We start from the raw sequence: 15,630 nt of genomic DNA, 5'->3' as shown, positions 1-15,630 counted from the left end.
TTCTCCACTTTTGCTGTCGCTAATGTGTTTCTTTAAGATTCCTCGAACTTTCTCCCGATTTTTTTTTTTTTTTTTTTAGGGAACAGTCAGCAGAACAGAGATTCCCCTGAATATAGACAGAAAAACAAAAGTTCAAACCCCGACACACGAGAGCTGAGGGCGTCTTCTGAACCAAGCTCCTCTGGTTTTGCTCCAAAGACGACAGACGGAGTGAGGAATCTGAGAAACGTTGAAGACGAGCTAAAATGGCCCGGGAGGAGCCGCGGAACAAGATGAGCTAACTTCGAAAACTTCCTCGGCCGTTTTTTCCTCTAGAAGACGTGAAGCTTCCTGTGAGAGGTTCACTGCGCAGCTTCAGGTTAGCTTTTTGAAAACTTGTCTCCTCTAGTTTCTAACAGTCTGCGCGTCCTATAGTTCTGTCTAATAACCGGGTGAAAAGTTTTATACAGCTTTCAACAAACAACGAATGTTTTCATGAAACAAATTGAAGCGCCCGTCTCTCCAGTAGTCAAATATTAATTCATGTTTGATTTTTTTTTTTTTTTTTTTTTTAAAGAACCAACAACAACAAAAAAAGTTAATTTCATGTTTGGGTTATTTTTTTTAATTGTTATTTTGTGGTTTTATTAATTTAAATGTTGTATAATACAGTAGTCACAATGATTCTAATAGTAACACGTGGCTGAATAAAGATAGGATTTCAGAAAAAAATTACATTATTTTAAAAATAATAACGTGGTTCTCCTGTAACGCAATGTACGGGGCCACAATGTTATGTGTGAAGACCTACAGTACATGTGTACAGTATCTGACACCGTCTAACATTTTACACTGCTGCAATGTTTCTAGTGTTTTTTTTCTCTCCAAATCATGTTGACTTGTATCAAACTATTTTCCCTGTTAAAGATGGAAGGAGAAAAAGAAAAGCAGTGGGAGCAGCAAGAGGAGAAGGAAAGCAACGAAGCAGAGGACGACACAAGAAGCGATGATGAAACCTGCAACGAAGTGGAGGATGGAAACTCTGAGAGGGCGGTGACGGTGTGGCAAGAGGGCCATGAGAAGGACGAACTGGGCAATCCCATCATGCACTGGGAGGCTCTGAGCCTGTGCATCGCTGAGCTTGAGAAGCAGGAGGAGGAGAAAAAAGCAAAGGTCAGGGCGTCTTTCCTAACGACGGGTTTCTACCATTGGTTTTTCAGCCCTTCAGATCAATGAATTCGAAATTGTAGCTCAGACTGATCTAAACTTGTTGACCTTCTGCATTACAGGCTTCCACACAACTCAGCTTGGTGCCAAAAGGTCAGAGGTCGCATCTTTAAAGATGCCACCTTCATTTTTGATGAAAGATAGCCACCAGTGTTCTACACTGTTCTTGTTGAGGATCTATTCACCTTAAATCTGAAGCAGTCAGGCTTATCATTATGACATTCTGAGGTCAAAGGTCGCTGTGTTTCAGGAAGACTTTGCTGATTTAGATGTTATTTTGTTTGCTGTGCTAAAGGGGCTTCTAATTGTGGAACATAACATTTTGTCTTCTGATTTCAGTAAAAGATCATTTACGTGAAACTGTAAGTCATATTTATAAGTTGTGTGCATCAGACGACTCTGAAAAGTTTGTCTTCTGTTTATAAAGCTGCACCTTGCAGAAGTGTTAAGAGACTGGAATATTATATTTACGTATGTGTTTGAAATTCGGCGTCTTCCATGACGATGGAGAGCTGCAAATATTTAACAGTAAAGCGTCAGAATGCTGTTAAATATGTGATGACGTATCCTCCAATCCCGAATCCTCCTTCTTAAAATTTTTCTCGTCATAAACCAGCGAAGAAGAGCCATTCATAAATCCCAGGTGGACGTGATGAACCTGCACAGCTACGAGTTTAAAGAGACAGAGCCAGGGCGTGCCGTGGTGGCGTAGGGGACAGCGCGACCCATATTTGGAGGCCTTGAGTCCTCGACGCGGCCGTCGCTGGTTCGACTCCCGGACCCGACGACATTTGTCGCATGTCTTCCCCCCTCTATTTCCCTGTTTCCTGTCAGCCTACTATCATATAAGGGACACTAGAGCCACAAAAGACCCCCTGGAGGGGTAAAAAAAAAAATGAAAAAAAATGAGACAGAGCGATGATGTTTCACGCAGCGTTAACCTCGGTAGCCGAGTTGTTCCTGAAACCATGACGACAGATCATCCAGATTTAAATCTTAGCTTCTTCCTCTTGCTGTCGCAGTCAGACAGTGATGGCCTGTGACTCCCGCATGGCGAGTTATTTATATGGTTTATTGTTATCTGAAGAGTTTTGATGCATCATACCAGCAGTGAGTTCAGTTAATGATGTTTGGAAACCCACCGAAACGTTATTGTTGGAAATATCTTCATAGTTTTCTCCACTGTCGGTTCCATGAGAACATGAGTAAATATAAATATTAATATATTCAATAATGAGATTAAACACGCCTGGTGTGTGAGGTTTTGTCTACGTTCCATCCGTCTGGGTCCGAGATGAGGGGGCCAGATGCTTTCAGGTGTATTTAAAAAATATATATAAAAACTTAAATCTGTAGCATAAATATGTTGTTGGAAACGCACAGTGACACAGTTCAGATAAATGCTCTATTTCTGGAGTTCAAACAGAGAAGTGTATTTCAGTTTAATGGAGCCGTATTCGCTCTGACTGAGGCAGTACTGATTCATCTTTCATGTTAGTTTGGAATAGTTTCATCAATATTTAATGGAGGTGCAATATAAGAGAAAAAAACAGTGTGAATTGAGGGCTTTTCATTCCTCGTGAAATTTCAAATAAAGCAATAATTTTGATGATGGATTCAGCTTATGAAACGATGAAGGTCGATTGGTTCATGGAAGAAAAACCTAAAGAAGGAATCCTTGTTTCAGGTTCAGAAAATAAGGATTCTTGGTGCTACACCGCTTTCCATTTTCCAGATATCAAATTTAAAAATGTCAAAAGTGACCCTAGAAAAGAGCGTGATGAACTGCTGCTGCTGTTTCCAGGCTGGAGCCTCTCTGGAGCGTGACGGGGCCCCCAGGGGCCGCACTGAGGACCGGGGCAGAACCGCCAGCAGCTGGGACGACGGCAGCGATGCCTGCAACAGCCACGTTCTGGCTCTGACATCACGGTGCGCTCACCTCACACACACACACACACACACTGCATTCAGGTGTGACACATTACATTTCCAGATGAATAAAGGGCGGGGCTAATAATCCTGTAATGATTTGAGGTAAAAAGATCTTGACCAGGTCTGCACCATATCAAGAAACTTTGATGACATTAATTGTGATTCACCTCAGCATCTTTAGCATGATAGCTGCTAAAAGCATACATCAGGTGAGAGCAGCGGAGGCTCAGGTGGACTTAAAGGTTTATCACAATATTTTCCAGTGTTAGAAAGTTGCAGGAACTGCTTCAGTTTGTTACCTAAACAATCAATAGAAAGGCAACATGAATGACATCCCATCAAAAGAAATATTGTCACACATTTCATTTTATGTTGAAGAACAGAATGATTTGTTGCAGTTGTTTGTAATGTCTGCAGGGATGGATTAGCTTTGCTCCAGTAGATTTGAATCTGAACTCTATTTCTTTTCTGTTCTTTACCTGCTGTTTACTGGCTTTCTAACAATTATTTAATTGTTAGAAAACTTTTCAGTTGAGTCCAGCTGCTACTTACTTAATTATATGTTTTATATATATATATTTTAAATATCTAGCTCTTTTTCAGGTTTATGCCTCATTGAAATGAATAGAGAAGAATTTCAAACTCTTCTCTGAACCAGGTGCTTTTTGAAACCGGATTACTTCCTTATAATATACGTATATAAAAAAAACCATTTAACTCTAAAATGTTTAACAACAGATGTCTGATTCAACATTTAACGTCTTTTGCTGTTTTTATAAATATGGTTCAAGTTTTAGGATGGAGTGACATGATTTAGGAAATGCACACGTTGCTATGCCAATAAGTTGCAGTGTACCAAACTAGCTGTGTGTTTCTGTGTTGAGAGCAGACTAGCAGCGTCTCTTTGGAACATTACTGCCCCCAACAGGTCGGCTGTACAAATTAAACACTGTTGTGGGGTTTTTTTCTGTTCTAATTCCAAAGCCTCCACACTGGTCTGTGTTGTTCAGATTTACTCACCACTTTATACATTTACTCAGATTAGGCCAGCGGTGGGTGGAGGTAAGAGGACATTTCTACCTCTTCCTTAGTCAGTCCTTATGTTTTATCTCTTTAATAATAGAACAAATCTAAAGTCTGCTTTTGTTCCCGACAACACACCCGGGTTACCTTTTATCATTTTTCCAGTTTTCAGCTGATTGTTGATCGACTTTTTTTTTTTTTTAGCCAACAGTTTTGCTAATTCATCAGATCAGCATTGAGTTCTGCTTTGACTTTTCCAAATGATCTGGTTATTCATTTCAAGTTAGGGTTGTCACAAAAATGTATATACTATCCATCCATCCCTGGTGGGGTCGGGAGCTATCTCCAGCTAACGTTCCAGGAGAGGCGGGGTCACCCTGGACAGGTCGCCAGTCAGTTGCAAATTTATATACTAACAAAATAAATTTTTATTGAAAAAGGCTCATTTGTGTGAAAGTTGATACAAACTGACCCATTCACATTTTGAATGAGTGTGAGATAATTGAAGCCAGAATTTTAACCTTAAGCCATCACTGTTTGTCTGACTTGTTTGGTTAATATTTTCTGTACCACTTGGGGGCAGTAATGAGCAGCGACGTTGCATTTCCAGGTGGAAAAGGATCAATTGACCAAACCAACAGCGCAGTCTAATCCCAAAGGAAGATCAATAGACACAAATTCAAGCAGAAATGTGAAATTTGAGCAGAAGTAAAGGAAGGTTGAGATTGTTGTTCCACTACTTTCTTCATGTGTGATGTTTTCCATTCTGTTCACTATGAACGTTTTTAGCTGATGTTATATAGTGTCATTCATAAACAAAGCCTACTGTCTCCCTTATGTGATATCATTTCACTTTTATACATAAAAAGGGATTTCTCCCTCCCCCCACGTCTTCTTAAAGCCTGTGTAATTCTACAGTTCAACCCATATGCTGTGTTTTTATTATTATTCTAGAGTTCTTACCCAGAAAAAGATCTACTTTCACTATTTTTGTAAAAGAATTGGGACTATTTTCTGCTCCAGCCTGCACACACAGATGAATCTCCAGCTCTGCTTCATCAACAACAGTGAGAGTGAGGAGGAAGAGGATGAAGAGCCTGAGAAAGATGTGTGCAGCAAGAAGAGTAGCAGCTCCTGGGTAACAGCCTGCAGCCTGACCCGTCAGTATCAAACCAGGCTCGTTTATTTCCTCTCAGTGCTTCTGCTTGTTGTCCCTCACCGACAGCAGAAGAGGACAACACCGACTCAGAAAAACTCCCAGAATCCTTCCATGTCTGAAGAGCCGAAGTCCAGAGGCTTCAGGAACACCCTGAGGAACCTTCGAGACCGGCTGAGAACCGACCAGAGAAAAAAGGTAGCAGGACCAGTGTGCTGCTGCGTAGAGCACAGTAATGTAGAAAAGTGCAGCTGCTTTGTGTCACAGAGCTACATGCTGCCCTGCACCAATGGGCAAGAATATATTATATTAACATTATTTAACATTAACTCTTTTTTTCAAGTGTTTATCAGATCAAAATCAAATCACATTTTATTTGTATAGCACATTTCAGCAACAAGGCAGTTCAAAGTGCTTTACATCATAAAGACACAAACATACAAAGTCATAGAACACAGTCAGCAGTTTAGTCAAGTGTCTTTGTTAAATGTTTTATTATGTTTCAAAAGAAACTTTTAACCAGCTGGGTTTTTAGGCCAGATATAAAGGAACTCAGTGTTTTGGCTGTTTTGCACTTTTCTGGAAGTTTGTTCCAGATTTGTGGTGCATAGAACCTGAATGCTGGTCCTCCATGTTTGGTTCTGGTTCTGGATGCAGAGCAGAACCAGAACCAGAAGACTTGAGAGGTCTGAAGCTTGATACAACAACATTGTGGTGCTAAACCCTTCATTGATTTATAACCTACCAGTAATTTAAAGTCTGTTCTCTCAGTGGACGGACTGTAGAACTGGAGTTTTAAAGTCCTGGTTCCTGTATTCCAATGTTAAGTTTGACATTTTTAAATTACACATTTCTCAACTACTTATTGGTTTTGCCTTAGTTAAAGAAGTTAGCATATTGTAATTGATCGATCATAATTTATGCTATAAACTAAAAAGCATAAAATATTATCTTTCTTGTTCTTTCAAAAAATGTTGCCACGGCAGCAAGTATTGTGTATTTTTCTTATTGAAATCGAGTTTGAAATGTTAGCACAGTGACATTCCCGAACATACAGACTCTACCTGACGCAGAGGCAACCCTCGTTTTTTATCTGTGTTTGGCTTTCAGTCAGACTTTGGTGTGTGTATGTGTGTGTATGTGTATGTGTGTGTGTGTGTGTGTGTCGGGTAAATGTTAAAACGCCGAGCTTTCTTGTGTTCTCAGACAGCCGGTCGTAGAGAAGCAGCAGCCCAGCGGACCCACCTGGAGCTCAGCGATGTGGAGCGGCTCAGTGTGCAGCAGCTGACGGCGCTCTGTGCGTCTCTCAGACAGGACATCCAAGGTGAGCCGGCGTCTGAACGCCCAACGCGGCTCCGCAGCGCTTCCAGCTTCATTGGGTTTCCTCTTTTCAACAGACCTGAGCTCTGAGCTGGTGAGTCGCCTCCACATCCGGGACCAGCTGAGGACGGAGCAGGACGCCATGCTGCTGGAGGTGCAGGATCTGACCGCGCTGTGATGCGTCCCGTCTCGAGCATCGCATCTTGATTTTTTTTTTTTTTGCACAGAAACCATTTCAACAGAGAATGAACGCATATAGCTCAGGTAGACATTCACCACCACAGTGTTCCTGTCGGTACTCTGAATACAAACTTCCAAAGTTTGCACTGGGACAGAAGAAACACCCGCTCCAGTCAAATCCAGCCGGGTTTGTTCATCTGGCCGCTGAGAGTCATCACCACTTCACCTGTGAGTTCCTCCACTGCATGAACACATGAGAGAGACTAATCCCAGTCAGTTTCTCTCACTAACTTGCCCCTCAGGCGACCTTGCTGTGGACGGTGGCTTTTGGAGATGTTTTAAGGTCACACAACTCAGAATGTAAGAAGAACAGCCAGGAGGCAGCTGGACTTCTTCTCTTGTTTCCTAATGACGTTTGGCGTCTCATCCTCGCTGCTTCTTCAGTTCTGAACATGTTTGAAGCAGGCCTGTCACAATAAACAATAAATCAATGGTAACTTAAAAGAAACTCAAAACTTTTCATCTGCTTGATTTATCGTTTTTTTTTCTTTTCTCTCTCTTTTTACCAAAATTTGAATGATAAAAGTCTTTAGTCTGGTGTTTTTTTTTCTCAATTATCTCTTTTTTTTATTTATTGTTTTTTATTTTGTTTACACAGACTTTATGATTCTTTTTATTGGTTGTTTCTTTTTATTTATTTAGAATATTTCTAATGTCTTCCACTTCCAGTGATTAAATGTTCATTAGAAATTTAAAGTTTATTGATCAATGAGAATGTGTTCTTGCTATTATTCTGCCGTTGTCGCTGTTATATTACTTGAAACTAACTCAAAACAACAATATTATCATTTTAGCGCAATAAGTTCTGGAACAATATATCATCCTGTAAAATCTGTTATCGTGACAGGCCTAGCTGGAAGTAAGAGTCTTATAAACGTCTTCAGAACTGAAGAGGTTTTTTCGATGAAGTCCACTTGCTTTCTAGTCAACCACTGAGGACTGCCGTGTTCTACATGTTCTAGATCTACACCCGCAAATAAGAACAGTTCCTGTTTGCTGAGGATGTGAGGAAAGCTGAGATCATAAGGTCTGATGGTTTGATTCATTTCATTCAGTCCTTTCAGCAATAACAAAAAACCCAGTTTCTCTTGTGGCCCCCTGCTGTTTTGGCGCTCCGCTCTAACTGACCCAGAGGTCACGGCTTCTGTCAACTTAGAATTAAAATGTTTACAAGAACAATGACAATCGAATACTCATACTTTAAAATTTGCTGTAGTTTTTTAACACGAGCATCCACATAATAGTTGTTCTGGAACAAGAACCGGCACATGTGGGTCTAGATCAGTTCTATATATTGTTTTTAATTGAACATAAGTTTTCTTATTGGGACATAAAAGAACTAACTCTAAACTGTGGAGCATCGACCTTTCCATCCCACATAAACTCCTGTTTCTTATTGTTAAATAAATGATGTGAAAGTGATAATGTGAGATTTTGTTTAGGACATTTTGTTCATTTAGTCATTAAATCCAAAATGAGCTTGAAACAAACTGGGGCTTCAGTAGGGAATCAGTGTCTTTCATAAGGGACTTTTTAGCCTTTCAGTTTTTGGAAATTCAAAGCTGAACAAGCATGTTGGAGCATGTTGGTCACAGACCCGGAGGTTGTCGGATCGAACCCCGCTCCCTCCTTGACCCGGGATAATCGGGCCGCAGGCTGTAGATGGTAGTATCAAATATGTTGAGTCAGTCAGAAGTTTACATACAAAAAGCTCAGTTTATTCAGTTGTTGTTTTTTGTTTTGTTTTTTTTATACTAAAAATTTTTTTTTCATAGACTTTCACCAGTTGTGTAATTTCATCATGAACCTGTTAAACAACTTTGAACTTTTTAAAGATCTCATGTACGGTCTGTCATATATTCTCTACACTGAACATTTTTTATATATGTATAAAAAAAACCCATAACATTAAAGTACATAAACATGAGCCTTTTCTTGGTTTATTTAATTTAGCAAATTCATAGCAGATCAAATTCACGAGAATTTGATCTTTCAGCTGTAGAAATGAGTTTCTATAACTGACCACGTTACTCTGTCCGCTCACACACACACACACACACACGTCGCTAGGCAGCTTGGGGCCAGCTGCCCTGCTCAGGGGCAAGTTGACATCAAACCCACAACCTTCCAGTTCCAAGGCGACTACAGACTGAGCAACGATGGCTTGCGTCAGAATTTCTTTTGAAGTCCTTTCTGGTTTGTTTTGTTTGTTTGTTGTTTCGTGCTAATGGTTGGTTTTATTCAATTTTCTTTCTCACCAGGGATGAAAGATATATTTGTGGCTTTAAAATAATCTGTTTTACTTGAGGGGCATTGTGTACCTTTTTTCTGGAACTACAGTATATTTAGAGATAGTCTCTGGGTTTTTCTTGAACATAATTAGTAAACTACTTCTTCTAGAAAAGTTGTATTGAAGTCCATTGATCATAACGAGCTGAACCAGAGCAGGTAAAGACAACATGGTCTCTCCAAGGTGAAGTGTGGAAGAAGAACCGGATGACACGCACTGAAGCACAGAGGGAGGGACTGGGTCACTATGGAAACCACTCTGACTGTTCTGAGAAGCAGCAAATTGAGGCGAAAGCTGAAGCGGTCCAACTGTGTGAACGTCTGCTGCTGTTTGCCGACGACCAGGAGGCGTTCTGCCTGAGGGAAGTCCACTTTGGTTCTGCTTGGTATTCTGTGTTGAACTCTTAAGAATTTGGAATCTTTTCATATTTTTTTTCCCATCTTGGGAGCTGATGAGCAGCAGATGGACCTGGAGCTGTAGGGTCAACTTTCTCCTGAGATCAGGTAGGCAGATTGTTCAGAGTTTGATGGAGCTTCCTTGGCCGAACGCCGAGTTACTGGCTGCCATGCAGGAATGTCGGTGTTTATTTGTGGATCACAGCAATAGCTGAAGCAGTGAAAGTTATTTTTCAGTAAAAGAAAAAAAAAAGATGTTTCGTAAAATATATGGATTTAAATTGGTGAAGCGCTATAACTCTAGAAAAAGTTTAAAAGTGGGATGTCTAAATTATTTTTAAAGCAAAAAAAACAAAAAACTTTCAGGTAACCAGGCGTTTGTGTTCATTTATAAATGCATGGCTCCCAGTAATCTGGTCTGAATATCAACTCCAGTTCATCAATATTTGTCCCAAACATTTTATGAGCACTGTTACCGTTAGTATTTTTGCTTTTATTGTTTTGTCATTTAAAAACGTGACTGTTTTAGAGTTACAGAAAGCTACAGGGTGTGTGTGTGTATGTGGTTGCTGCGGTTACCAAGTCCTATAAAATGAAGTTGTGATGCAACGTCAGACCAGCATTAGACACAAGCTGCCCTTCAGAGACGGCTTTTTTCCCAGTTCAAGGTCCGGAGGCGTTCAGGATGACCTGAAGCCCTGCGGCCATATTGCCAGGTCAACAGGCTCTGCAGCCTCCTTACTTATTATACATTATGCACTAAAACGAGTGAACAAAAATAGATCTGCATGAGGGCGGAAAGAACTCACTGAAACATTGAAGACTGAACTTGTCTTATTCTTCGTTGGACAAACTCATCAGCCCACCTAATGGAGAATGTTGTAGTTTGTACTGAACTTTATTTTCTATTCATGTTGTCCTACTGATACTGAATATATTAATATTGTGTTCTACATCACATATATAAATACTCATACATATGTACATACATATGTAGATGGCCCACTAACACCTACAGTTTTGATTTTTGTCGCTGTAGTTTATACACATTGAGAGCAAAACATCTGGTTGACTGAATCCTCTTCTGTAGAAATTCTCTGATATCTCAGCACGTGGCTTGACATGACATTTAACTTTAATTGTGACAGGAATCAATCCTGTGGGGGACAAAATGACCTGTGTACGGTGGATGCATGGCGAGGCCTTGGTCAGGTATGGTTACTTATTGCTGAATTAATGAGGTAGAAGGGACTGAATCAGCAACATACCCTTGTGCACAGGAAGGCAAACATTCCCTCTGAATCAGCAGCATGCGACAGGAGGTCAAACAAACCGAGCAAAGACCCACGCCAACGATGGAGAGCAGGGAGGCTGTTGGAAACCACCGGCTCTTTCCATTTGTCATAAAGAAGTCGTAATGTCCGCTGTTCAGTCCGTTACTCACAATCTCTACGCTGTGTTGGATTCAATTTCCACTACATTATAAATTCAGACAGAAGTGTTCTAGAAAGGTGCATACAGCCTCTCAATTGCTGGTCCACAAAATACCACAGGAAGAGTTTAATTAAAATAAAACCGAAAGAGACGTGTGACCCATCTACAGCTTGAGGTTTTAAGCGTTACCATTAAAGGGGAATTATTATGTGTTTTCCAGGATTATTTTATAGCACAACCAAGTAACTATGTTACCTTCAGTTGTTATAAAAATGCCATATGCGTCAAATATGACTTAAAAATCTTTTGACTTTTGTAATTTAACACCTTGAAATTGTTCCCGTCTCTTTAAAAACTCCTGCTCCTTCTGAAACTGCACCTTCAGGAGTGACCAGGCCGCCACATTTTCATCGCTGAGGTTAAGTGATGCATAACCTTTTACATTTATTTATTTGTAATTATGTTTGTATTGCACCGTGTGTAACAGAAGACATACTGTCTAGAAAATTCCACTTTCTAGAATATATGTATATTTTCACAAAAGTCTCTGAAATCAAAGTAAAAATGTTTTGGTCAAAGTCAGACAGGTCTTAGTGTGTTTGTCCTCTTTTTGCTCAGTGGTGTTTCTGATCTTTGAACTCTGCTGTTGGTGCAATTTCTTTCCAGTTGGCTTCTTATTGTTCTGTAATGACCTTAACTGAGGCTAGAGAGGGATGCTGCTTTTTATATGTTGCTTTGGCTTGGACCATTTGGATAAATCTTCGACGTACCTTTGGACTAATTTTCATAGGTTGGCTCCTATAATCGATATTCCATTTTCTTCCCATTTGGAGGATAATGTGTCACTGTGAGGTTCACTGGAGTCTGAAGAAATAGTTTGGAAACTCTTTCCAGACTGAAAGACTCATCTGTTCTTACTTTGTTAGATTGTTGTTTTAGATGTTTTTGCTGCTTTAGATATTTTTGCTGATTTTATGTCGACTGTTTCTACTGGATTAATGATTTGATTCTCCGGGTCTTGGAGGATGTGTGTGGTGCAAAAAATGACTCAGTTTACTGGGTTTCTTTATAAGCTACACTGAATGATTAATTGAGCTAATTGTACTGCTTGATATCTAGGATCAATTGCAATGTATGTATGCTTGTTGGGAATTGACCCCCATTCAATTCAGTTTGAACTGAATTGACTTGGTTGTTCATGACAAACAGGATAATCACTTTTTAACATGACCAGGTTGGTTTGGAATATTTTCACCCGTAAATGAATAAATGACCATTGGAAAACTCATCCAGGTGTTTACTCACGCCATGTGTGGCTCATGTAAAAAATATTTGCTAATTAAGAAAACATTTAAGTGTAACAAAAAAGTAAAAATGGTGGAAATCTGCAAGAGGGCAAATCATAACGCTCTCCCCTGCCAATTGTTCACACACTAGAGCTGCATGGGGAGTCACACGGGTTCATGCATGCAGTACTGTAGTCTAACATGAAGGATATCTTAATGGCAGCAGAACTCATAAAAGCTTTTTCTTTGTTTTACATTAAACAACAAAACAAATATAAAGATATCAGCAGGTATATCCTGTGGTAATGGATGTCTGGAACTATGCTAATACATTTCACCTTAAATTACACGCCAATAAAAGATTTTTAAATATGAAAAACACTCAGTGATGCTGTTCTGTGAAAACATTAAAGTACTCGTATTCGTCTGTTAGAGCATCAGCTACCGACTTTTACATCTGTCTCTTCTCCATCACATTTGAATCAAATGAACAGCTGATCACCGGCTGATCGCTGACCTCAAGGACTGGAGTAATGTTGTCAAAGTCCGAAAACATAAATAAATTTACTTTCACATAAGAATAATGTAGGACCTTTTCGATCCTATAGTTTTTATGGTTCCATTCAAGCATTTTAGTGATAGAAAGTTTTCCTTTGACTCCTTTTGGTTTTTAATGTATAAATATACAATAGTATAACTGATGAGTCCCATTCTTTTAATATACAATGTTGTCTTATGCAGCAAAGTCCCGAATCTTGTTTTTTACTGAGGTTCATTCTTTTTAGTATTTGTACTTTTTAGTATTACTGTCTTGCTCAAGGTTTTCTTAAGGCTCGGTTCAGACACAATGAGTAATAAATGCAAAAATAATAAACAAACATTTGTTGGTAAATGACACTGGTCTGTTTGTTTCAGTTATAGCAGTAACCCATCCCTTGGCACAATGCCCAGTGATACTTTACGACACTGCTCTATTTTTAGTTGAAAAAAAAAAAAAGGTGGAAGTAACATTTCAGGTCATGTGTTTTTGTTAACTGGGTCTGCTGCTGGCATGGAAAGTTCTGTCACATCAGTTGAGGAGGAAAGAAATACAGCACACAGCGCTCATCAGCCACCTGTGACGCACTAACACTGATCAAAGGTGACGATTCTCCATCTGTGTTTCTAGGTCAACAACAGGTCACTGACATGGGCGTCCACATCCAAGACGGCGCGCAGGTGTGAAAACTACAAACAATTCTCCTGATGGATTCCTGGAGATGAGCTAACCTAGCTTCATCCCGCCCATGTCATCCAGAGCTGAAGAGTTTCCAGACATCAGTGCCACTATGCTCCAGGATGTCCTTAGCTCCTTGTCTCCTTCCACTTCCCCCATGACTCCTCCAGCTTCATCCTGCAGTATTAATGAATCTTATAAGTACATCTTCCTCCCCATTTGTTACTCTTTTACCTTCATATTTAGCATTACTTTGAATTCTATCATCCTCTACCGTTCTTTCCGTCAAGCCAAGCGCTGGAATGCTTCCCTCATATACATGGTCAACCTGGCCTCCACAGACTTTATGTATGGACTGTCTTTGCCATTTCTTGTGGCTAGTTACATAATGCGTGACCGCTGGGTGTTTGGGGACTTCATGTGCCGCCTGGTTCGCTTCCTCTTCTACTTCAACCTCTATTGCTCCATCTTCTTCCTCACTTGCATTTCTGTTCACAGATACCTGGGTATCTGCCACCCGATAAAAGTGATCACCCTGGAGACCAAGAGAGCTGTCAAGAACACTTGTGTGTTGGTGTGGATCGTGGTGTTCGCTTTGACTTGCCCTATTTTCCGGTTTGCCCAGACAAGCTATGTGACCAGAATGGCAGAAACGTGGACCAATGCAAGTAAAACTGTTTACAACAAGAGTCACAACATGCCATCATCAAGGGGCAACATCAGCTATAATAGCCTGGGATTGCCCCATGAGGAATACCAGAACTGTTGGGACGATGCCATAGACAAAGAATTTCTTGACTACATTCCCTATGGGATTATTCTACATTTAATTGGCTTTTTTTTACCCTTTTTCATAATTGCTTGGTGTTACTCTCGTGTAGTCCTCACCATATTTAAGACCCTGCATTCCCAACCCTCATACCGCAAAGGACCCAGAAATAGTAACAGCGAGGTTGTGGAGAGAAGAGGCAGAAGTGGCTCTGCAGCAGGTGGAAGAGGAAGCAACGGCTTGTTAAGGGGGGTAGAAAAGGATGAAGAGATTTCTGTTTTCCTGGGAGCTCGTTCTCCGTATGCGAGCCGCAGACGTAAATCCATCAGGACCATCATCACCATCACCTTGCTCTTTGCTTTGTGTTTTTTCCCTTTCCATGTGACCAGAACCATCTTTCTGCTGCTGAAAGTCACCGGGAAAGTTCCCTGTGAAACCATGACGACAGTGTCGATGTGCTATAAGGTGACACGGCCGCTGGCGTCCTTCAACGCGTGGCTAAATGCTCTTCTATATTTTCTGACCAAAGACAAGGTGGGAGCTCACTGCTGTCCAGCAGGGAGAACTAAAAGCCCACAGCAGGCTGGACCGCTGCTGCCGCTGAGAATGATGGGAAAAGGAGATGGTCCAGTTGGGGAAACTATGGGAGTCCAGATTAACAACGAGGAAGAGAAAGAATTTCACCATCTGTCACACAAAAACGTATGATAAAAAACACTGAATGATAGATAGATAAGTAGATTGGTTGACTGAATGAAATAGTGCCAAAGCTATTAACACAAATACTGTGTCGTCTCTTGCTAAATGATATTGATGATGGTATAAATTACAAAAATAATACATTTTTAAACATGCTGTTTATCATCACATAGCTCAACTTTGTAGTTATTTACATTTGTATGATGTTTATACCATTATGGAAGCTGCAGTTTGTGTGTGACCATTTAAAGAGAGCAGGAATATTAAACTGAAAGAGTTCAAGCATCACAGAAATCTAACGTTGTCTTGGTCTCACCTTTCTTAACCCTTTGGTGGAGGATTTTGTCAAGAAAATCCGAGCTCATCCCACTTTCCCATGCTGGAGATTTTAGTTTAACAGTAATAATAAATAAAGTTATCTTTAAAATGAATCACTCAAGTGATATCAAGGCCCAGCAGTAGACTTAAGTGTCAATAAAGTTAGTTTAACAGTAATAATAAATAAAGTTATCTTTAAAATGAATCACTCAAGTGACATCAAGGCCCAACATTAGACTTAAGTGTCAATAAAATAAATCTAGTTGTGTGTGTTGTTTTTGTCTCATGCAAACTTTGCTTTAATTCTACTTTTTTCTATCTAATCATAAGAAATCATAGTCAGTCA

General features: G+C 40.1%; 1 protein-coding gene across 4 annotated transcripts; it reads left to right on the top strand.

Moving 5' to 3' along the window:
* LOC114157332 (P2Y purinoceptor 3-like) lies at nt 1-15,309 on the top strand. 4 transcript variants are annotated; one of them, XM_028038224.1, is made up of 9 exons: nt 1-358; nt 907-1,152; nt 3,011-3,135; nt 5,185-5,299; nt 5,387-5,515; nt 6,524-6,641; nt 6,715-6,791; nt 6,865-7,045; nt 13,451-13,604. In XM_028038224.1, exons 2-9 carry the CDS (start codon nt 907-909, stop codon nt 13,504-13,506), a joined length of 1,047 nt encoding a protein of 348 aa, XP_027894025.1. In that variant the 5' UTR covers nt 1-358; the 3' UTR covers nt 13,507-13,604. The 4 variants fall into 4 exon arrangements, with proteins under 4 accessions (XP_027894025.1, XP_027894027.1, XP_027894024.1 ...); XM_028038226.1 differs by having other exon boundaries at nt 5,390-5,515; nt 13,451-13,603; XM_028038223.1 differs by lacking the exon at nt 13,451-13,604 and having other exon boundaries at nt 5,185-5,515; nt 6,865-7,332.
* Nucleotides 15,310-15,630: the final 321 nt, after the last annotated feature.

Source organism: Xiphophorus couchianus, chromosome 14, assembly GCF_001444195.1.
Source record: "Xiphophorus couchianus chromosome 14, X_couchianus-1.0, whole genome shotgun sequence".
Lineage (NCBI taxonomy): Eukaryota > Metazoa > Chordata > Actinopteri > Cyprinodontiformes > Poeciliidae > Xiphophorus > Xiphophorus couchianus.
The sequence above is the reverse complement of the archived record's forward strand: the minus strand, read 5'-3'. Positions and strand labels throughout refer to the sequence as shown.

Bases quoted from the DNA above. Each gene is read 5' to 3' on its own strand.
- LOC114157332 (XM_028038222.1), top strand. From the start codon at position 13,569: ATGTCATCCAGAGCTGAAGAGTTTCCAGACATCAGTGCCACTATGCTC.